The sequence below is a fragment of the Balaenoptera ricei genome, chromosome 10 (assembly GCF_028023285.1).
Source record: "Balaenoptera ricei isolate mBalRic1 chromosome 10, mBalRic1.hap2, whole genome shotgun sequence".
Classification (NCBI taxonomy): Eukaryota; Metazoa; Chordata; class Mammalia; order Artiodactyla; family Balaenopteridae; genus Balaenoptera; species Balaenoptera ricei.
Genome location: NC_082648.1, coordinates 10,168,883 through 10,193,025, shown reverse-complemented (window position 1 = coordinate 10,193,025; position 24,143 = coordinate 10,168,883). Strand labels below are relative to the sequence as shown.

Here is a 24,143-nt window from a genome sequence, read left to right as displayed (position 1 = left end):
TTTCTTTTCTTTCTTTTTTAGTTCTGCTAATATTTTGCAGACTCAACGTGGAAGGAACAGCTGGGAGCAGGAACTTGAATGGGAGGTAGGTGACAGAGCTACTTCTATTCACTCACTCCAAAAGGGATATTTTTGAACTATTAAGAAGGCATGGTCTAAATTCAGGATATGAAAACACTTGAGAATGTAGACTTTTACCATCATTCTCATGTTGCGATTTCCACATATACAATAGAAAGAACTGATGGAGGGAAATCAGTTTCAACTGTAAATTTAACCATTCTAGTCGAATATAAAAAAAAACCAGTGAAACGGGACTTAAGTCACTCTTGGCCATAGTTAATTGTAGGCAACTCTGTAGCTAAAAACATGTAACCATTATATATTTTCAGTTGAACCATAAGTGAATTGTACTGTAACTAGAAACAAATCTAAGTGAAATCAAGTGAAACTGAAGTCAAGGTAGTTTTTTTGTTTTTTGTTTTTTTTAAAGCTATTTGATAATTGGAGTGAAAGGCCAAAGAAACACAATGACAATCCAAAGACTCAAACTTACAAACACAAATATTGTAAGGAACTTTTAAGTTTATTTTGAAGAAAAATTTAAACCAGCTAAATGGTTTATGGCTTTTTTGTTTTTTTAAGAAAAGATAGGTGAGTATACTGTTCGGAGGACAAAGGGGAAAAACTCTGCCTATATTTATCGGTTTTGTGGTTTAAAGAAACCCTCAACTAAAACAGACCACATATTAAAACTCAACGTAATTTCATAGACTAGGTAGAGATCTCCAATAGCACCTGTTTCCGTTTTTTGGTTTATGTGAGCTGTCACACCTTGTGGAAGGTGAAAGTGAGACCTTGCCCTTTGGCAGCTAAGATCACCCGCAAGCTGGAGGCACCGCGGGCTGGAGCAGCATTCATCACCTGGCCTCAGGAAACTGCTAGCGATCTTAGTGGTATTATCCCAACCTGGCTCCACCTGTCCCAGAACTGACCCCGCAGCCTAAGGTTGACTCTCCGCTCCCTAGTTACCCTCACAGGAGACTGAAGTATATTAACCAGAGGCCAGTGTATTGATTTTCAAGGGGGTATATTCCTTTCCAATGACCAGAATGCTTAGATGACTTTCTCAGGGCACATTCTTACTGATTTTGGAATAATTGGGAATCTGGAAGTATAATCTGGAAGTTGCTTGGTCAATATGGGATCTGACTAAAAGGAGTATGGTTATTTTTTTGTTTGTTATTATCTGGAAGACATTTTAAACTAATTTATTTTTATAAGTTAAACATGAAATCTGTATTTCACATGAAAAAAATGGAACAATTATATTCGTTATCTGTTATTGTATATTACCCCCAAATTTGACAGATTAAAATAACCCACATTTTTTTTAATCTCATAACTTCTGTGAGCAGGAATCTGGATACAGCTTAACTGTGTCCTCTGATTCACAAGGCTGCAATCACAGGGTTAGGGTCAGGGTCTCATCTGAAGGTTCAGTGGAGGTAGCATCTGCTTCCAGGATCACGTGGTTGTTGTTGGAATTCATTTCCTCAAGGGCCTGAGGTTTGAGGGGCATTATTATTTACTTTTTGTCATTAACCCTATACCTTCTTTTCCTGTGGTATTGGCAAGCATGGTGTTCATTCCACTGAAGTGGTAAAATCCAGAACTCAGTGTGGGCTTTTGGCCTGCTGGTTCTGGGTTATCCAAGGCTACCTAGTGGAGGCACAGGAGTCGTCATTTCTAGCCTGCTGACTTGACCAGGTTTGGGGCTGTAAAATGCTTGTCAGGCACTGTTTTCCTCCCAGGAAAGGGGCACTGAGGCATGGCAGGATTGAATTGGGTTCTGTGGGATCTCAGGAGATTTTTCCTGCTCAAATACTTATCTAACTGCAGAGTCAAAATGGCTTGTAAGCCAAAGCTGACTGTCCAACTGCAGCCCAACCCCCAACCCAGGAGTGTTGGGAGCACTGTGTCACAAAGCAATAGGTAAGTTAGTTGTACCCACTCTGACCCCAAGGCTTGCTTTAAGAATTCAGCTGATCTGCCTCCTGGTCATTTCTAGAGTTCACCTGGGTAGTTCTCTGCAACCCATAACCATTTCTGAGTCACGACCACCATCTGTCTTGTGAAGTAATCTCAATTTGACATGGATACCTCCAAACTTCCTAGAGACTTACAAAGAGTCCTTCCAGCTCCATGTGTCCTCCAGTCAGATACGTGGGGCCTCAAATGTCGCTGCTCAGGTCAGGGCCATGCTGGCCTACGCTAGGCCGTTACAGTGGTCTGCTGGAAACCAACTCTCTGGCGGGGGAGGGAAATCCCTGATTTGTAGCATTTACTGATTTCTGTGGTGTCAGTACTCCCATCACTGCTGATTAAAAGCTACCAATGTGATGTCACTCAGCATGGAGTTGGGATAGATGCACATGATTGGCTTTCCTCTGGGGCCAGCAATACACCAGCTGCAGCACACTGTTGTTTTGCACGTTTTATGAAAGGCACCCTCCAGGTAGAGGGATTAAGAAAGGCTCCTCTCCGGGCAGACTTGCGCCACACGTGTGCCCTGGTGAGCAATGGCAGGCACCCTTTCCTCCTCACGTGGCCTGTTGAAAGGAACGTGAGGTCGATTCTAGGCCTCCTCAGCTGGGTGCCTTTGTGCAGTGCACATTCAGCACAACCTCACACAGCAGTCCCGCTTTGATTCATGATACTGTGTAATTAAGTAAAATGGATGGAATAAGGGAAAAGTGAGCCAGGTTACCTAGCAGCCTGAAAATCTGCTTTATACAGATGATAGGATTACTGCCAGGTGGAACATTAACTGTTCTTAAAATTAGTCTAGTTAATAGAAGGCTATTATTGCTAAAAAGAGCCCCCAACTATACACCATTCCAGGGAAAGCCGTAATGATATAGCTAAAAAGACTTCAGAAACATGAGGCCTGCAACACTACATATTTAGATTCCAGCCCATTAAATATATTTATCGTTAGTGATTTAAATCTTAATAGTCAAACCCAGGTACACATGAATATTTAAAATTTAATGTAATTCTGTACTACTTAAGAAGCAGTTTCTCGTAACTCTATTTAGCCTACCAATTACTCTGGAAAGTTATCCTCTCACTTTTTTACAGACGAGGAAATAAGCCGAGAGAGTACATAATTCAAGGTGACGCAAAAAATGGATTCAAGACCAGTTCTGCCTAAATCTCATACTCTTTTTACTATGCTTATACAGACATACTTCAGTATTGTGAAACAGACAAATTTGAAATGGCTCCGGTGAAGATATTTTATTTTTCATAAAAATACAATTGTACAATGCTCTTCAGAGAAAGAAAAATTCCTTCAATGCCCCAAAATAACATGTGATTTAGTAGTAATTTTCCTCTCTTTTAAAACTAAAAATGTAATTGATAATATTGCAACTGATTTCTTGTGAAACATCGCATTTATGTTTTTAAATTTTATTTGCCTTTATTTTAACTAAGTCCAGTTTAAACCTATACTTTTTGGGACAACCCAAATCAAGCCTATCAATTCAAAGATGATGATAAAATAAAATGCTAAATGGTGATGCTGATAAATACTGTCAGTTAGCTGGTAAACAGTGATATGAATTTGCTGCAGCATGAAACATTCTGATTCAGATACATTAGAAAGATTTTAGATAAAATAGAAAAAAATTTAAGAACTTCAGCTATATCCTAAAATTTGACCTAGTCAAACTTATTCCATATTATACTCAGTTGCTCTAATATACAACGGATCTATGCTAAATTAACAACAGAATATGACTGGTCTAAATACATGAATTTATTTTCCCCCTTACCTTCCTTTCTTTGGGAAAAGGAAAAAGGAAATATTACTCTGTCTACTCAGAGAGCAAGGAGAACAGCAGAACAGATGAAGGGGGACTGAGCTCACTGACTCTTCCACCCACTTCTGTTCTCTCTCAGCCTGTATGTTGTCCTTATAGGTGAGTGAGAGATGCTAGGATTTCAGCATGCTGCTCCTTAACTGGAATGGGGCAAGAAATGCTCCAGCTGTTTTAATCAGTGACGTTTATTAACATGCTTCAAGTGGCCAAAGCGTGCAACCAGCACAATACTCAAAGCAATCAGAACATTCCTTTTTAAGACCAAGGAATTTTTCTCTCGGTTTGATCTACTCCAAAATACCAAATAGATAGGTTTAGGAATAAACTGAAATAAACTGTAATTTACTTTCACCCCAAATTACACATCGGCTACCTGAGGACAAAGTCACTGCTCTTGTAAAGATACTGAAGGGAAGGGGAGTAGCTCAAATGAGCCTGTAATTTAAAATCACAACCAGAGAAGAAACACTTCAAGCACAATGGGGACATTCCACTGAAGAGCCACATTCATTTGGAATGTTTGTTTTGAAAACAACTCTTCTGGGGAATTCAAAAGGTACTGAACAAAGCAACGTAGAGTAAGTCTTGGGCTGTTTTGCAAAATAAAAATATACATTTGAGTAGACCAGATGGCAAAAACATACCCATTACAATCTGAACACTGTATTTAAAAAACTTAAATTCTGAAGGCCTGAATATTAACAATCTTTAATCTATCTATATTTGTGATCCTAAAAAGACATTAAATACTCTTAAACCCCCAGTCCTCCAAAACACAGAGAGGCCCAACAGACTGGGCTAGTGGTATATCAGTTGTCACACAGTACTAGACTAGAGATCTGAGTCTGCGACCTAAGCACAAGAGATCTTCAGGAACTCAGGCTAAGGGGAAGCACTTAATTCAAATGCATGGCCTCAGAGAAGGAGGGAGGTACTTTATCACCTGAAACTATGTGGTCCATCTCACGCTCCACCTCACAGACAAGCTAGACTATGATGCCTCCTCTTAAACTACTTCGTAACAAAACACATATTGTTTGGAAGCCAAATGTTTGCTTCATTAGAGCAAAGAACAATTACAATTTAGCAGCAACAGAGAACACAACTCCTGATTTAACGATGGGAAAGAGAAGAGAGAGGGTTAAAGTGTCCCAATGGGGACATCAAAAGATTCCCAGATCTGAGTGTATCATATTATGAGTGTGATTCCTCAACCATCACTCCATTTGGTAGCCAGGAAGAAAGCAAAGGTAGCTGTGATGGGAACTGGAGGGAACTCCTCTGCCTTCTGCCCCTCCTGCCAGGCCCCCTAGCGACTCTGGCTTCAGTGCTTCACTCCAGAGTGGAGGCACGGCCAGGGCTGAACCGGATGCACACCCACAGTGTGTTTCTCTCTGGCTCAGAATACATTCATAAGGAAACTCTAATCAGAAACTAAGTGTTCTGGTTATGGCTACCGCCATTAGATCCACCAGCAATGTGTGCCTCATTTCGTTCCAGATCTCTTGAGGCAGAAACTCCATCTCAGCAGCTAATTTCATCCTATTTTCTTTAGAAAAATTCTCCAAATTAGGTGATTACACAACGAAATGTGTGTGAACATTCACTCCTGCCCTCCCCATATACATATATAGACATACAATAGAAACACACTGTATGGGTTGTCAAGACGATATATGCTACTGAAATGCCTAACAGGTTACTTCTTATTTAAAAATAAAGTTTGACTAATTATTCTCCAAGTACAGATTAGGCCCTAGCAAACCTGTATAAATACAGTTTGAAAAGATGGCAACAAAAGTTTTAAATAGAGGCTATCTTAAGGGCTTTCTTGATGGATTTTGTTAATGTGTACATTATTTAAAACGGGCATATCATTATGGATTATAAAAATAGAAATGTATATATTTGTTAATACATATTCACAGCTTATGCTGGAATGGCTCACAGGAGAAATGGTTCATGCAGAAAATAAACATTACTCAAGTAAATATAAAGAAATAAGATTAGGTCCATAAAGGCTGAGAACTTATAATCAGTAGTCAGCCCATTTGGTTTCTCTTTGTAGGGCAATCAAAAACATGAAAGGAAGTGACACCTAAACACACATACACATACAATTACATGAATTACATGGAAAGAATATAAATTAACCAATAAAGCAATGTGGAGTTGAGGTGCAAAAAATATAATCTTCACTCAGTCTCTCTACTGTGCTTTCAAGCATTGCAACATGTTAAATGCCATGGGTGGCAATACCAACCAGAACGGGTCTGAATGTTTGTAACTTTTCCAAGTGTTGAAAACTAAAGCAAAATCCTTTGAGATCTATGATCACACATTTTGGTAGAAACTGCAAATTTACAGAGATGACTGAGCAGTAGGTAGTAAATGGAGCCAAGAAGTACAATCTTGCCTATTCATCCTCCGTAAGAATCAGAATATTGGCTTCAATCACTGACTCATCATTTTATATGCTCTTCACCCTGAAAAATAAAGTTACCAATGTAAGAATGCTTTTATTTATTTTGTTTATTTTAAAAAATAAACAAATTTATTTATTTATTTTGGGCTGCATTGGGTCTTCGTCGCTGCGCGCGGACTTTCTCTAGTTGCGGCGAGCAGGGGCTACTCTTCATTGCGGTATGCACGCTTCTCGTCGCAGTGGCTTCTCTTGTTGCGGAGCATGGGCTCTAGGTGCACGGGCTCAGTAGTTGTGGCTTGTGGGCTCTAGGGCACAGGCTCAGTAGTTGTGGCGCACGGGCTTAGTTGCTCCGTGGCATGTGGGGTCTTCCCAGACCAGGGCTCGAACCTGTGTCCCCTGCACTGGCAGGTGGATTCTTAACCACTGCACCACCAGGCACAGGGAAGTCTCAAGAATGCTTTTAAAGTCAATGAAGTTTGGTTAATCTGTTTTAAAATGCATGCATTTTTTTTTTTCATTTAGTATCTAAGGGAAGGCTATTTTCAAATACAGACTGAAAGAAAACTGAACTGATTTGGCTTTTTTTCATTAATTGAATTTAGATTAAGGCAAATGTTACCTCATCTAATAAAAGTTATAAAAAGCCAATCCTTCAGTTTTATAAAAAATTTTTTAAAAGATAAAAAGTTTGTAACATTTCCTTATAACTATTTTCAAGTGCTCCCAAAGCAATCACAATGATGAAGAAATCAACATATGGCATCTTCATTCTAAAACCTTAACAGTCTTTCCAACAAATGGTGCTGAGACAACTGTATATTCACATGCAAAAGAATTAAGCTGGACTTCTATCTCACACCATATAGAAAAATTAACTCAATAGATCAATGATCTAAATATAAGGCCTAAAACCATAAAACTCTTAGGAGACAACATAGGGCAAATCTTCATGACCTTCGATTTGGCAATGGATTGTTAGATATGGTACCCAAAGCGTGAACAACAAAATTAAAAATAGATAAAATGGTCTTCCTCAAAATTAAAGTCTTTTGTACACCAAAGGACACTATCAAGAAAGTGAAAAAACCTACAGAATGGGAGAAATATGTGTAATCATATACCTGATAAAGGTCTAGAATCCAGAATATATAAAGAACACTTACAATTCAACAACATAATGAAAGACAACTCAATTAAAACACGGGCAAGGGACATAAAGAGACGTTTTTTCAAAGAAGACATACAAATGGCCAACAAGCACATGAAGTTGCTCAGTGTCATTAGTCATTAGGGAAATGTAAATCAAAACCACAATCAGATGCCACTTCTCTAGGAAGGCTACAGTTCTCAAAAATGGAAAATAAAAAGTGTTGGCAAGACACAGAGAAATGGGAAACTTCATATACTATGGTGGTAATGTAAAATATTTCAGCCACTGTGGAAAACAATTTGTGGTTCCTCTAAAAGTTAAATATAGGGACTTCCCTGGTGGTCGAGTGGGTAAGACTCCGTGCTCCCAATGCAGGGGGCCTGGGTTTGATCCCTGGTCGGGGAACTAGATTCCACATACATGATGCAACTAAGAAGTAAGCATGCTGCAACTAAGACCCGGCACAGCCGAAATAAATAAAAATAAATAAATATTTTAAAAAATAAATAAAAGTTAAATATAGAATTACCATATGACCCAGCAATTCCACTTCTAGGTATATACCCAAAACAACTGAAAACAGGTACTCAAATACATACTTGTACATGCATGTTTATAGTAGCGCTGTTCGCAACAGCGAAAGGTAGAAACAAATATCCATCAATGGATAAATGGATAACAAATTGTGGTATACATATACAATGGAATATTATGCAGTCATAAAATGGAATGAAGTACTGATACATGCTACAAGGTGGATGAACCTTGAAAACATTATGCTAGGTCAAAGAAGCCAGACACAAAAAGTCACACACTGTGTGATTCCATTTATATGAAATATCCAGAGGAGGTAAATCCATAGAGACAGAATGCAGATTCATAGTTAACAGGGGCTGGAGGGAGCGGGTAATAGCAAGCAACCTGCTAATGCATTTGGAGTTTTCTTTTGGGGTGATAAAATGTTTTCTAACCAGACGGAGGTGGTAGTTGTACAACACTGTGAATGTACTAAATGCCTCTGAATTGTGACTTTAAAATGATTAATTTTATGTTATGTGAATTTCTCCTTAATTAAAAAAAAAATCCTTACAAGTGATGGGCTACTGTACTAGACAGAGCCTGAACTAGGTGAGGACAGGTTCTACCATTATAGCTGTGTGACCTTGGGCACCTTACCAAGCAGCACCTGTGCTATTTCTTCATCTATAAAATAAAAAGTACAATTATACTTAACACAATTACTGGAGGAAATAATTACGATAAACATAAGTGAAAGTACTTTGTAAATCAAAATCAAAATAAAAGGTATTGTTATTATTAACAGTAACTAGGGAATTCCCTGGTGGTCCGGGGGTTAGGACTTGGCGCTTTCACTGCCGAGGGTGCAGGTTCAATCCCTGGTCGGGGAACTAAGATCCCGCAAGCCGTGCAGTGTGGCCAAAAGGTAGCTAGAACAGTACACTCTCACTTATTGACTGAGTCTACTTTAAAATTTTTCCATGAATTTATCAGTTGCTCTTTATAGACCCCATGTGTAATGCATTTCAATATTTAGAATCAAACGTCAGTTCACTTGCTTATTAGTGTATTACAAATGACATCAACGTTTTATTTTATTTGAAGACACAGCAAGGAAAGTGGTCAACAGAAAGCCTACTTTAAGTCACTCTTCTAAAGATAAACTCTCCCATGTACTGTACTCACAGGAATTGCTGTTAGCATCTGTCTTCCCAGTTTTCATGTGCCTGCTTGAGTTCTGCTGAGATTTGTTCTGCTCTTCTCCAGTGAGTAGGGCCTTTATTTCAGAAGGGATTTTCCCTTGGTCCATTGCCATGCACCACTGCTTGTACTGAAATACGTAAAATATATTTAAATAAAATTTTACTAGTCAGAGTTCAGCAACCACAGGTGGAAATCCTAGACATAAGAACTCCCGTAACTAGAGGTCAAATTGGCTGCTGGGAATCCCACCTTCTGTTGTATTCCTGTTTATAACCCAGGACATGGATGAGGCCTGCTATCTTCAGAAGAGGGTGAAAAACTACTGCTGAATCTTCTTGTGATGGGCTGGAGTAGTGCTCAGATTAAAAAGGGCCCTCTGGCTAAAAGAATATCCCCCCATGGAGTGCCACTCATTAGAATTCATCTCTTTTTGCCGACTGTCACATTATTATTTCTACTCCTAAAATAAGTAATTTTGTGACTTCCTTTCTCTATTTCATAAATATTCACTAAACATCTAACTTTCTACCAGCGTGTGTACTGTGGACTTTGGGGGATAAAAGATTAATCAGTCCGAAGATTACGTCCTCCAGTGGCTTACAGTGCAGAAGGCGAAAAATAATTTACAAGTCAAATTCAACGTATTAAAAAAAGTCTACTGAATAGTGTACATTTGGACTCTCTTCATGACCCAACTTAATTTTCTTACCTTCTAAAAAGCTGGGGGTAGCCTGTCCCAGTTTTGTAATGATCATGTTAGTATTATCTCTCTCTTTTCCAACCTGTCACCTCCTCCCCTGAGCTCACAGTACTAACGGGGTTTCTGTTCCCTTTTACCTATTCTCTTTTATATGTCTACAGCTACTACCTAAAGTCTGAATGAATGAATGAATAAAACCAGGCCAAATAGTATCACACTATGCATATTGCTACATACTGTTATACTGCTTTTTCCACTTAGCAATATCTTGTAAGTGTCTTTCTACATCAGTAAATATACATGTGCACTGTGATTTTCATGGGCTGCAAAGTAGTCCAATACATGAATGCAGTATAATTTAACCAATCCCCTACTGTTGAACATTTTGGTTATTTTCGATTTTTTTTTTCTGTCATAAACAATCCCTTAAAGGAACAGTCACTTTCCACTCCCACCAGCAATGTATGGAAATGCTTATTTGCCTATGTGCTGGCTAACAGATTAATATGCTTTCCCGTGTTTGTCAACTGGATAGCTAAAAACTGGTATCTTCATGTTTAAATATAGCTTAGGTTGATTGTTTCATACGTTTATTGACAGACTTTCTTACCATTTCCAGTTCCTCTCTGAGGGCACAAATGGCTCTTTCCCGACTGGATACCAACTCTTCCAAATACTGATATCTCAGTTTTTTTCTGGCTCGGCATTCTCTTGCACTCTGCCGGCTCCTCTCGAGCTTTGCCTTCAAGTCAATTTTGGCTGGCTTTCGACCACGTTTGCCGGGCTTCTTCACTTTACCTCCAACCACCTTCAGCAAGAGAGAGAAGCAGTTAATTTTTTTCCTAGTTCTGGGTCTAGGAAAGTGGCTGCGGCTGCATATTAGCAAGGAAAACATTTACAAATAACAAATAAATGGAGCCTGTGGAACTAAGAAAGCATAATCCCATCAAACGCCTTATGATTCTTTGCTTCATAATTTCTTTTTCTGATACTTTTGATACCATGAATGTGAGAGAAGGAATAATATAAGTTTTTATTATTTCTTCAGTAATAAACTTTTTTTAATAATAAACTTTACAGAGCTTAACAGTAAACTTTATGAACCATATGTAGCTAGATAATAAAAAACTAAAAGATTGCCATTAAATATTTTGTTCACATAGAATTTTTATTGACTTAAGTAATAAGTAAAAAAAAAAATATTGAAAATTGTAAGTTCAGTATGATCTCAATCTTATAAAACAACACACAGAAGAAAGGATCGTAAAAGGTCAGTGGCAGGGAGGAGTCAAGATGGCAGTGTGGGAAGATGCGGGGTTAGTATCTCCCCACAACTAGGGTGCCTGACGGCCACTGGTGAGGGAAGACTCTGACCCCCAAAGAGACAGGAGGAACCCCAAAGTGAACCGGTAGGATGTAGGGGAACCGAGGGGGTAGGAGAAGTGGAGGCCAGACAGGATCAGCGCCCCTGAGGCCAGGAAGATCAGGAGAGGCAGGTGGGAGGGATTCTTCCAAGAAGAGCAGGAGAGGAGTGGAGGGCCATCGCCCTGCCCACTCGGGCCCAGGGAGCCTGCTGGGCTCCCAGGTGAGGTCCCCTGCCCTCTGAGGCTGAGGTGGGGGGCACGCCTGGGCCCCTTCTGTTCCTTGAGCCTAAGCCCCACCCCCAACAGCGCCCAGGGCCTTCTCCAGCCCTGTGGGTCCTGAGCATTAGCCCCGCCCACCACCCAAAACTCGCCCTTGTTTAGGCCCCGCCCTCCACAGCCAAGGCCTCCCCTCCCTCTTTTTTTTCCCTTTCCCTCCTCCTCTCTTTTACTATTGTGGTACTGATATACCTTCCGGTTACTGACATATCTATATTTTTACTTTTACATTCTTTCTAACATATCTGTTAGTTTCTTAGTCTAATTTTATTTATTACTTTATTATTTTTCTCCTTTTTTTTTTTCTTGCCACCCCACGTGGCTTGCGGGATCTTGATTTGTGAGCCCAGAGTCGGGGGGAAGCTCCTGCGGTGGGAGCTCCGAGTCCGAACCACTGGACTAACAGAGAACCTCAGACCCCAGGGAATACTCATTGGAGTGAGGTCTCACAGAGTTCCTCATCTCAGCACCAAGACCCAGCTCTACCCAATAGCCTACAAGCTCCAGTGTTGGAAGCCTCAGGCCAAACAACCAGTAAGACAAGAACACAATCCCACACATTAAAAAAAAAAAATGAGATGGCACAAAAATATGTCACAGATGAAGGAGCAAGGTAAAAACCTACAAGACCAAATAAATGAAGAGGAAATAGGCAATCTACCTGAAAAAAAATTCAGAGTAACGACAGTAAAGATGATCCAGAATCTTGGAAATAGAATGGAAGCACAGATTGAGAAGATACAAGAAATGTTTAACAAAGATCTAGAAGAACTAAAGAACAAACACAGATGAACAACACAATAACTGAAATGAAAAATGCACTAGAAGGAATCAATAACAGAATAACTGAGGCAGAAGAATGAATAAATGAACTGGAAGACAAAATGGTAGAAATAACTGCCGAGGAGCAGAATAAAGAAAAAAGAATGAAAAGAATTGAAAACAATCTCAGAGACCTCTGGGATAACACTAAACACACCAACGTTCAAATTATAGGGGTCCCAGAAGAAGAAGAGAAAAAGAAAGGGTCTGAGAAAATATTTGAAGAGATTATAGTTGAAAACTTCCCTAACCAGGAAAGGAAATGGTCGCCCAAGTCCAGGAAGTACAGAGAGTCCCATACAGGATAAACCCTAGGAAAAATATACCAAGACACAAATTAATCGAACTAACAAAAATTAAATTCAAAGAAAAAATATTAAAAGCAGCAAGGGAAAAACAAAAAATAACATACAAAGGAATCCCCGTAAGGTTATCAGCTGATTTTTTAGCGGAAACTCTGCAGGCCAGAAGGGAGTGGCAGGATATACTTAAAGTGATGAAAGAGGAAAATCTACAACCAAGATTACTCTACCCAGCAAGGATCTCATTCAGATTCAATGAAGAAGTCAAAAGCTTTTCAGACAAGCAAAAGCTAAGAGAATTCAGCACCACCAAACCAGCTTTACAACAAATGCTAAAGAAACTTCTCTAAGTGGGAAACACAAGAGAAGAAAAAGACCCACAAAAATAAACCGAAAACAATTAAGTAAATGGTAATAGGAACATACATATCAATAATAACCTTGAATGTAAATGGATTAAATGCCCCAACCAAAAGTCACAGACTGGCTGAATGGATACAAAAACAAGAACCATATATATGCTGTCTACAAGAGACTCACTTCAGACCTAGGGACACATACAGACTGAAAGTGAATGGTTGGAAAAAGATATTCCATGCAAATGAAATCAAAAGAAGGCTGGAATAGCAATACTCGTATCAGATAAAATAGACTTTAAAATAAAGACAATTACAAGAGACAAGGAAGGACACTACATAATGATCAAGGGATCAATCCAAGAAGAAGATATAACAATTATAAATATATATGCACCCAACATAGGAGCACCTCAATACATAAGGCAACTGCTAACAGCTATAATACCTAGAATACCCAGAGATAAACCCACGCACATATGGGCACCTAATTTACAACAAAGGAGTCAAGAACATACAACGGAGAAAAGACAGCCTCTTCAATAAGTGGTGCTGGGAAAACTGGACAGCTACGTGTAAAAGAATGAAATTAGAACACTCCCTAACACCATACACAAAAATAAACTCCAAATGGATTAAAGACTTAAATGTAAGACCAGACACTATAATACTTTTAGAGGAAAACATAGGAAAAACACTCTTTGACATAAACCACAGCAAGATCTTTTTTGACCCACCTCCTAGAGTTACAGAAATAAAAACAAAAATAAACAAATGGGACTTAATTAAAGGCTTTTGCACAGTAAAGGAAACCATAAACAAGACAGAAAGACAACCCTCAGAATGGGAGAAAATATTTGCAAATGAAACAACAGACAAAGGATTAATCTCCAAAATATACAAACAGCTCATAGAACTCAATATCAAAAAAACAAACAATCCAGTTAAAAATGGAGGAAGATCTAAATAGACATTTCACCAAGGAAGACAGAGGCACATGAAAAGATGCTCAACATCACTAATTATTAGAGTAATGCAAATCAAAACTACAATGAGGTATCACCTCACGCCGGTCAGAATGGCCATTATCAAAAAAGCTAGAAAAACGATAAATGCTGGAAAGGGTGTGGTGAAAAAGGAACCCTCCTATACTGTTGGTGGGAATGTAAATTGATACAGCCACTATGGAGAACAGTATGGAGGTTCCTTAAAAAACTAAAAATAGAACTACCATACGACCAAGCAATTCCACCCCTGGGCATATACTCTGAGAAAACCATAATTCAAAAACAGACATGCACCACAGTTTCACTGCAGCACTATTTACAATAGCCAAGACATGGAACCAACCTAGATGTCCATCAGCAGATGAATGGATAAAGAAGATGTGGCACATATATACAATGAAATATTACTCAGCCAGAAAAAGAAATGAAACTGAGTTATTTGTAGTGAGGTGGATGGACCTAGAGTCTGTCATACAGAGTGAAGTAAGTCAGAAAGAGAAAAACAAATACCATACGCTAACACATATATGGAATCTAAAAAAAAAAAAAAAAAAAAAGAGTGGTACTGATGAAGCTAGTGGCAGGGCAGGAATAAAGAGGTAGACACAGAGAATGGACTTGAGGACATGGGGTGGGAGGGCGAAGTGAGAGCAGCATCGACATATTCACTACCGAATGTAAAATAGTTGGCTAGTGGGAAGCAGCTGCATAGCACAGGGAGATCAGCTCCATGCTCTGTGACCACCTAGAGGGGTGGGATAGGGAGGGTGGGAGGGAGACGCAAGAGGGAGGGGATATGGGGACATATGTATGCATACAGCTGATTCGCTTTGTTGTGCAACAGAAACTAACAAGGTGTTGGGAAGCAATTATACTCCAAGAAAGATCTATTAAAAAAAAAAGGTCAGTGAGGATTTCTCTGATAGGTGTGATTATCAAGAGCTTTTTTCTCATCTGTATTTTTTTATGATTTTTAAATATTTACAATTAGAAAAACATAAAATTTGTATATAAAATTATGTGTATAAATAAATAAATAAGAATCCTAAACAATTTGGCTATCAATTCCCTCTTCAAATTTGTTGAGACCAAAGGAACACACAGAAGTCCCTGAAATCTTCAGGATAATTGTCTCCTGCCTTTAGAAGTCTATAATTATAACCCTAGACTGTCTCAGGAGATTTCTACCTGCTCCCACTGGTGTCAGAGACATCTTCTCAATATCCCTGTTATTCATTTACCTGCATAGGCACAGTTTTTTGGTGACTGCCAGAGTAATTTAATCTTCTTCACTGTTTAGCTTTGGAACCTCCCCAAGTTCTTATATAAGATGTAACTATGAGATAAAGATGACGAATTTTAAAATACATGAAACGGAACTTATACATCAAATGAATTTCCTTTAAAGGAGTCACTTTGAAAAGGGTAAATTTATTCCAATGAATAAGCTTTCTTGGAAGCTGCTTTTGGAGCCAGTTTCTTACAAGCCACAACGCAATATTACTTCGCCGTATTACTTTCGAATGATACGTTATTCTTTAAATTCCCAATCTGATGGTCCGCTTTGTTTACCTGACGAGGTTCCAAATGATGTCTAGGTCTTTCTGAAAATTACCCTCAGAGAATAAAAATGTCACTACCTTAGTATACTGAAAGGAATATTGTTGAGGCTTTAAAGGCAATTCTAAAAGAGAAGATGAAAAACTCAAACACTGGCAAATCATTGGAATAAATGTAGAAGTCTTACCAGGTAACAAAACTAAAAGGATCAATCTCCATTTGGATATAAAAACTCTAATTTGTTTGTGTGTTTGGAATCACTATTAATACCATAAACCAACAATGCCCAGTACCCTATAAAGATCAGATCTTTACTTGGTATCATGGTTAGGTCAGGAAAACCAAACTTCAAATGTTAATCAGCTACATTTACCAGAAACTGTGTCATAACAAGATGGCTAATCACTGCACCTAGCATTTTATAGGGGGGGCTCTGAAATGAGACTGAATACTCTGAGTCTCAGGAAGAAAATCCTTTCCGCCACCATCTTAAAAGCTAGCTGCTTCAGTACTACTCCCAAATTAGTTTTAACTTTTCAAAAACTGGTCTTTCAAAGCTTTCCTATTCTGTATCATCATGTTTTGATTCCAATATAATAATATATACCTCAGGTAATGTTTTTTCAAAATCAAATATATGATTAGCACTTGAAGGATAACTAGTTGATCCAAATATTACTATGGGCTAAATTTTAAATTATGCCTATATTATATCAACTGCACAATTTTAATAAAGTATTTTGAAATCACCCTAGATTAAAACAAAGTGTATTTGCTATTGATACAGTCTTTAAAAAGCAATATATTTATAGCCTAAACTCATGTCTATAGTGAAATAAAAGGTAATCACATCTATTCTTTATGTAGTAAAATGAGTCATCAGTCACATACCACTCACTATAATCCAATACCTTATATATTGCTGTTTTTAATTAATTCAGGAATGGCTGCCTTTGAGAAGCCAGCAAGAGGACACAGTGTACTGCACAGACTTCACTGATTTTTTACACAAACCTAGCATAGTCATAAAAATCAAACAAAAGGTATAACCCTTTGTTTAGTTTTCATGGTAGCAAAATATTTAAACTGGAACTATTTTATTCCTTTTTTTAAATTAGAAAGGCACAGTAAATGAATCCAGGGTTCCTGCATTTTATGTCATCTGTAAAATTATATTTAAGACCACATAACCACCACTTCTCTAGCTTAATTTTTCCTCAGTAATAGCCTGAATTATTGGCTTTTGGTGTCAGCTAAAATCTGATTAGTGTGCCAGTTTTCCAGAAAGTGAAACACATCACAGGATTATTATAAATCTTAAGTAAAATAATGTATGAGAGCACTTTGTTAGAAAAAAAAAAGCATATTATACAAATATAGGTTAGTATACTAGTTACCTGAACAACTGAACTTTACATATTTCATGAGCCATAAAGATTGGGGAACGGATAAGGGAAGTTAATAAGAAATGAGGAACCAGGGGACTTCCCTGGTGGTCCAGTGGCTAAGACTCCACACTCCCAATGCAGGGGGCCCAGGTTCGATCCCTGGTCAGGGGACTAGATCCCACATGCATGCCACAACTAAGAGTTCGCATGCCACAACTAAAGCTCCTGCATGCCGCAACTAAGACTCAGCACAGCCAAAATAAATTAATTAATTAAAAAAAAAAGAAATACATGCTGTATTTAAAAAAAAAGAAAAAAGAAAAGAAATGAGGAACCAGAAACTAAAACTGAAATCAACCCCACAAATTCCTTAAATATGTCTGAGCCAAAAATTAGTCTTACCAATGTTTCTTAGAATTTTCACAAACTCAGTGCTAACCACATTGTCCCCTTGCTCTCTCTTATTCTGTGAGGAAGCACATTAATGTGGCTAAATAAAAGTACTGATTTTTACACACCAACACAAACGCCAAAAAGAAAACTATGAAAATAATCCCCCAATTTAACTTTTTTTCTGTTGTAGTTTTATTTCTACCGACATAGGGCCACATGAAAATTTAAATAGCTGTTTTTGTAACAAGGTACCTCTTTATCGGCTATCCATTTTACCTCCTCTTCCTCCCGAAAACACATTTGTGAGCTGCAGAGAAAAGGTCCTAAGGGAAACACTCACAAGGCCTGTCTCCCTAACCCATACCACCAAGAAAAGCAACCTGCCAGCCATTGATTTTGTCTTGCCCTGCACAGGGAACTTATTTCACAAAGGTAGGATATTAGAGATGTTAGATTTCAGCAGGGCCTCTGCAATTCTAATTCTGTCTTCATTATATGTTAAAAACGTTAAAGTAAGAATGAAGGTCCTACTTTTCTGTTAACTATCTGTTTTTAACACGTTCTCCTTTGAGATAAGCTAAAACTAAAGGTCATGATTTTTAGAAAGTAAGCACCAAGGACTCTGTCATATTTTACCTTAGTACACAATAAGTATTTAATAAATATGACAGATAAAACACAAAAGACATTCCTAAGTAGCCAATGAGTCATAGAAGACATCACAAGGGAAATAAGAAAAATACTTTGAGATGAATGAAAAGGAAAACACAATATACCAAAACTTTATGAGATACAGCTTAAGCAGTGCTCAGAAGTAGCCATAAACACCTAAATGAAGAAAGATTTTAAAATCAATAACCTAACTTTCTACCCTAAGAAACTAGAAAAAGAAGAGCACATTAAACCTAAAACAAGTAGATGGAAAGAAATAATAAATATCAGACTAGAGATAAATAAAACAGAGAATGGAAAAACAACAGGGAAAAAAATATCAATAAAACCAAAAGCTGGTTCTTCAAAAAGACCAACAAAATTGACACACCATTAGCTAGACTGACCAAGAGAAAACATTCAAAATCCTAAACTCAAGACTGAAAGAGAAGACATCACTATTGCCTTTACCAAAGTAAAAAGGGTTTCATGGGAATATTATGAAAAATTGCCAAAAAACTAGATAACCTAGTTGAAATGGACAAATGAAATGGACAAATTTCTAGAAAGACACAAAGTAGCAAGACTGACTCAAGAAGAAATAGAAAATCTAAAAAGACCAATGACAAATAAAGAGACTGAAAGAGTAATCAAAAAATTTCCCATAAAGACAAGTCCAGGTGACTTCACTGGTAAATTACCAAACATTTAATGAATTAACACTAATTCTTCAAAAGCTCTTCCAAAAAGCGGAAGAGGAAAGAACATTTCCCAATTCATCCTATGAGCCAGTATTAGCCTAATACCAAAACCAAAGATATCATAAGAAAACTACAGACCAGTATGTCTCACGAATATAGATGGAAAAATCTTCAATAAAATACTAGCAGACTAAATCTAACAGCATATAAAGAGGATTATCTACCATAACTATGTGATTTATCCCAGGAATAAAGGTTGGTCTAACAACTGAAAATCAATTACTGTAATACACCATATCAATAGAAAAAAGGACAAAAATTACATGTTCATCTCAATAGACTCAGAAAAAGCACTTGACAAAATCCAACACCCTGGGGCTTCCCTGGTGGCACAGTGGTTAAGAATCCGCCTGCCAATGCAGGGGACACAGGTTCAAGTCCTGGGGTCCGGGAAGATCCCACATGCTGTGGAGCAACTAAGCCCGTGTGCCACAACTACTGAAGCCCGCATGCCTAGAGTCTGTGCTCTGCAACAGGAGAAGACACCGCAATGAGAAGCCCGCGCACCACAACCAAGAGTAGCCCCCACTCACCGCAACTAGAGAAAGCCTGCATGCAGCAACGAAGACCCAATGCCAATTAAAAAAAAAAAATCCAACACCCTTATATGATTTAAAAAAACCCAAAACACTCAAAAAACTAGGAATAGAAGGGAACTTCTTCAACCTGGTAAAGGGCATCTATGAAAAAACCACAGCTAACATCATTTAAAGGTGAAAGATTGAATACTTTCCCTCAAAGATCAGAAACAAAACAAGGATTTTTGTCATCTCTTGTCACTTCTATTCAACATTGTACTGGAGGTTCTAGCCACAGCAATTAGGCAAGAAAAAGAAAGAGAAAGCATTCAGATTACAAAGGAAAAAGTAAAACTATTTCTATTTGAAGATGATATGATCTTATATATAAAAAATCCTAAGGAATCCACAAAAAAACTATTAGCGCTCATAAATGAGTTGAACAAAGTTGCAAGACACAAGGTGGTCAATATACAAAAATCAGTTGTGTTTCTATATACGATGAACAAGCTGAAAATGAAATTATGAAAACATTCTATTTAGAATATCATCAAAAAGAATAAAATACTTAGGAATAAACTTAATAAAAGAAGTGCAGGGACTTCCCTGGTGGTCCAGTGGTTAAGAACCTGCCTTCCAATGCAGTGGACATGGGTTGGATTCCTGGTCAGGGAAATAAGATCCCAAATGCTACAGGGCAACTAAGCCCGCGCGCCACAACTACAGAGCCCATGCGCTCTGGAGCCTGCACACCACAACTAGAGAGCCCACGTGCCGCAACTAGAGAAAAGCCCATGCACCACAATGAAAGATACTGCATGCCGCAACAAAGATCCCACGTGCCGCAACTAAGACCCAACTCAGCCTAAAATTAAAAAAAAAAAGTGCAAGACATATACTGAAAGCCACAAAAATCACTGTAAGAAATTAAAGACGACCTAATAAAAAGAAAGACATTCCATGTTAATGGATTGGTAGACTTAATATTAAGATGACAATATTCCCCAAATTGAGCTACAGATTCAACACAATTCCTATCAAAATTCCAGCTGACGTTTTGCAGAAATTGACAAGATAATCCTAAAATTCATATGGAAATACAATGGACCCAAAAAAGCCAAAGCAATCTTGAAAAAGAACAAAGATGAAGGACTCACACTTTCTGATTTCAAAACTTATTAGCTACACTAATCAAGATAGTGTGGTACTGGCACAAGGACAGACATACAGATCAATGGAAAAGAATTGAGAATCCAGAAATAAACCTTTATGTTTACGGTCAATTGATTTTCAACAAGGTGCCAAAACAATAGAGAAATGAGGAAAGAATAGTCATTTCAATAAACAGTGCTGGAACAACTGGGTATCTACAAAGAAGAATTAAGTTGCACTCCTACAACATGCCATACACAAAGATTAACTCAAAACAGAACAAAGGTCTGAATGTAAGAGAGACAACTATAAAACTCTTAGAGGAAAACACACAAATAAATCTTTGTGACCTTGGATTAGGCAATGGTTTCTTAGGTATGACCTCACAAGCAACAAAAGAAAAATTAAATTGGACTTCACAAAATTAAAAATTTTCTGCTTCAAAGGACACCATCAAGGTGAAAAGATAATCCACTGAATGGGAGAAAATATTTGTAAATCATAGGTATGATAAGGGACTTACATCCAGAATATATAAAGAACACTCACAACTCAACAATAAAAAGATAAATAATCCAATTAGAATGTGGGCAAAGTATCTGAATAGACATTTCTCCAAAGAAGATATACAAATGGCCAATAAGCATATGAAAAAATGCTTAACATCATTAGTCATTAGGGAAATGTGAATCAGAATCATGAGATACCACTTTAAACCCACTAGGATGGCTATATAATCAAAAAGACAGCCAAGAACAAGAACTGGTATAGATGTGGAGAAATGGAACCCTCATACATTGCTGTTGGGAATGTAAAATGGTGGCCAGTTTGGAAAACAGTTTGGCAGTTCCTCCAAAATATTAAACACAGAATTACCATATGACTCAGCAATTCTACTTCTAGGTGTATCCCAAAAAGAAATGAGAACATATGTCACATAAGAACTTGTACACAGATGTTCAGAGCACCACTGTTCATGACAGCTACAAAATGGAAACAACCCAAATATCTATCAACTGATGAATGGATAACAAAATGTGGTATATCCATACAATGGAATATTATTCAGCCATAAAAAGGAATGGAGTACTGATACATGGTACAACATGGATGAACCTTGAAAACATTATGCCAAGTGAAAGAAGCCAAATACAAAAGGCCACATACTATATGATTCCATTTACATGGAATGTCTAGAATAGGCAATCTATAGCAACAGAAAGTAGATTAGTGGTTGTTTAAGGCTGGAGGGAGGAGATAATAGGGAGTGACTGCTAAAGGTTTTTTTGTTTTGTTTTTAATTAATAGACTTTGTTTTTTAGAGCTGTTTTCAGTTCACAGGAAAATTCAGCAGAAAGTACAGAGTTCCCATATATCCCCTCTCTCTCTGCACAGTTTCACCTATTAACATCTTGCATTAGTGTCGTACATTTGTTACAATTGATTAACCCCATGTTGATATATTATTAATAAGTAAAGTCCATAGTTTACTTAAGGGTTCACTCTTTTTTTTTTTTTTTTAATTGAACCATCTTTTTCTCTTTATTTATTTATTTATTTATTATGGCTGTGTTGGGTCTTCGTTTCTGTGCGAGGGCTTTCTCTAGTTGCGGCAAGCGGGGGCCACTCTTCATCGCGGTGCGCGGGCCTCTCAGTGTCGCGGCCTCTCGTTGCGGAGAACAGGCTCCAGACGCACAGGCTCAGTAGTTGTGGCACACGGGCTTAGTTGCTTCGCGGCATGTGGGATCCTCCCAGACCAGGGCTCGAACCCATGTCCCCTACACTGGCAGGCAGACTCCCAACCACTGCGCCACCAGGGAAGCCCAAGGGTTCACTCTTTGTGCTGTACAATTCTATGGGTTTTGACAAATGCATCGTGTCATATATCTGCCATTAGAGTATCATACAGAATATTTTCACTGCCCTAAGAATCCCCTGCACTCTACCTATTCCTCCCTCCCTCTCCCGTGAAACCTTGGCAACCACTGACCTTTATTACTCTACAGTTTTGCCTTTTCCAGAATGTCATATAGTTGGAGTCATATAGTAGGTAGCCTTTTCAAACTGGCTTCTTTCACTTAGCAATATGCATTTAAGTTCCCTCACACCTTTTTGTAGCTAAATAGCTCGTTTCTTTCTATTGCTAAATAATATGAATAACATTCCATTATATGAGTATAATAGTTTGTTTATAAGGGTTTCTTTTGGGGTGATGAAAATGTTCTGGAATTAGATAGTGGTGATCATTGTACAACTGTGTGAATACACTAAAAAATAACAGAATTATATACTTGAAAAGGATGAATTTTATGGTATGGGCTATTTTTTAAAATGACACGAACCTTAGAGAGCAGAAAGAATAGCAGCAAAGGAAGAATCAAGGTGGCACAGAGACACAAGCACATGAGAAAGAACACGAGGCAGGGGAGGGGTCAAGCATAAAGCTCCTAATTTATGAGTTTTAAAAGGCTGAGAATTAAGATAAAACTACTGCATTTAGCCAAGAGGGAGTTCCTGATGCCACAGGCTCCCCAGTCAACGGGTTTAACGTCTGTGGAAAGAAGAGGTGTGATTGTAGATGCATGTTCTTTAGGGGCTTCTTCAAATGAGGAGGACTCCAGTGTCCAGATTAAATCTTATTCCAAAGATTCTTGGATCATTTTACTTCGGCTTTGTAGGAACAAACAACAAAAACAAATTCAGAGCTAAACCTGGGCGTGCAGGGAGCAAGCACTCACTGTGGGCAGGGCCGTGAGCTAGGCCTCCACATGTCAGGCTCACGTTATTTCACACCAGGGGAGGTAAACACTTACCCTCATCTTTTTCAGGTAAAGAGGGGAAAATTAATTTCTTTATTTAACAACCATTTATTGAACACTCACTTTGCCCCAAACACTGTCAAACTCTAGGAATATTAATGTAAGAAGATAGGGTCCTTATCTTTAATATATTTATTAGACTTCTGAAATACAGCAGACATGAAATAAACACCATTATAAAGGGCAGGATATCAGTACACACAGGAGTGCTGCTGGTACAGGGATGCACACACACACACAGATAAGCATAGTGATCTCTTTATTTCATGGATATAAAATCTGGATAGAGCCCAAGTCCCCTGACTAGCATCACAGCAACTGACCCAAGATGCTCAGTTGTCACAAGATGACTCACTATCATCAAGCATGACTATTTCCCTTCTAGATTCCTAGGTAGGACTCATTAACCTGAACATATAACTCCCTGAAAAGGCTCTAAAACTGACAGATGCTTTAAATGCAGTGCTATATTGATGCTATATAGTCAGTCATTTAATGACTGGATTCATTTAATCCAGCTCACTGTGACATTAGTCACCTGATGGAGGGCAGCGGTGAGGAGGTTAACTAACAAATTTTTTCACTTTATGCGTCTCTGAAATTTCCCTCTGCTATTGTGACTCTCTGTGCCACCCACTGAAGTCATGCCAGTTTACTCCTTTACAACATGTCTGATTTAGCTCTTCTTCTCTATTCCTACTACCTACATTACTACCCTACTTACAGAGTATTGCCGTGGGTTTCCCAGTGGATCTCCCTCCCATCCCTCCTTACTTCCCTGGTTAATCTATCTTGCAAAGAACTGCCAAATTAGCCTTTCTTTTCAGCTTATTAAAATAACTTTAGTGTATTTTTTTTTTCATTGTAAAAAGGTGATACCTGATCAT

The 24,143-nt window shown here is 38.2% G+C and overlaps 2 protein-coding genes across 2 annotated transcripts in view; one reads left to right on the top strand and one right to left on the bottom strand.

Moving 5' to 3' along the window:
* GPR19 (G protein-coupled receptor 19) overlaps nt 1-3,359 on the top strand; it is a 42,598-nt gene extending 39,239 nt beyond the window's left edge. The window contains exons 4-5 of the transcript XR_009505321.1: nt 22-85; nt 3,145-3,359. The gene's annotated coding sequence lies outside the window, so the exon portion shown is untranslated. The remainder of the gene's footprint in view (nt 1-21; nt 86-3,144) is intronic.
* Nucleotides 3,360-5,223: 1,864 nt separating this feature from the next.
* Nucleotides 5,224-24,143, bottom strand: part of CREBL2 (cAMP responsive element binding protein like 2) — a 28,533-nt gene continuing 9,613 nt past the window's right edge. The window contains exons 2-4 of the mRNA XM_059935337.1: nt 10,498-10,695; nt 9,170-9,314; nt 5,224-6,376 (exon numbers count right to left, since the gene is read on the bottom strand). Of these exons, the coding sequence (XP_059791320.1) occupies nt 6,372-6,376; nt 9,170-9,314; nt 10,498-10,695 (348 nt within the window). The 3' untranslated portion in view covers nt 5,224-6,371. The remainder of the gene's footprint in view (nt 6,377-9,169; nt 9,315-10,497; nt 10,696-24,143) is intronic.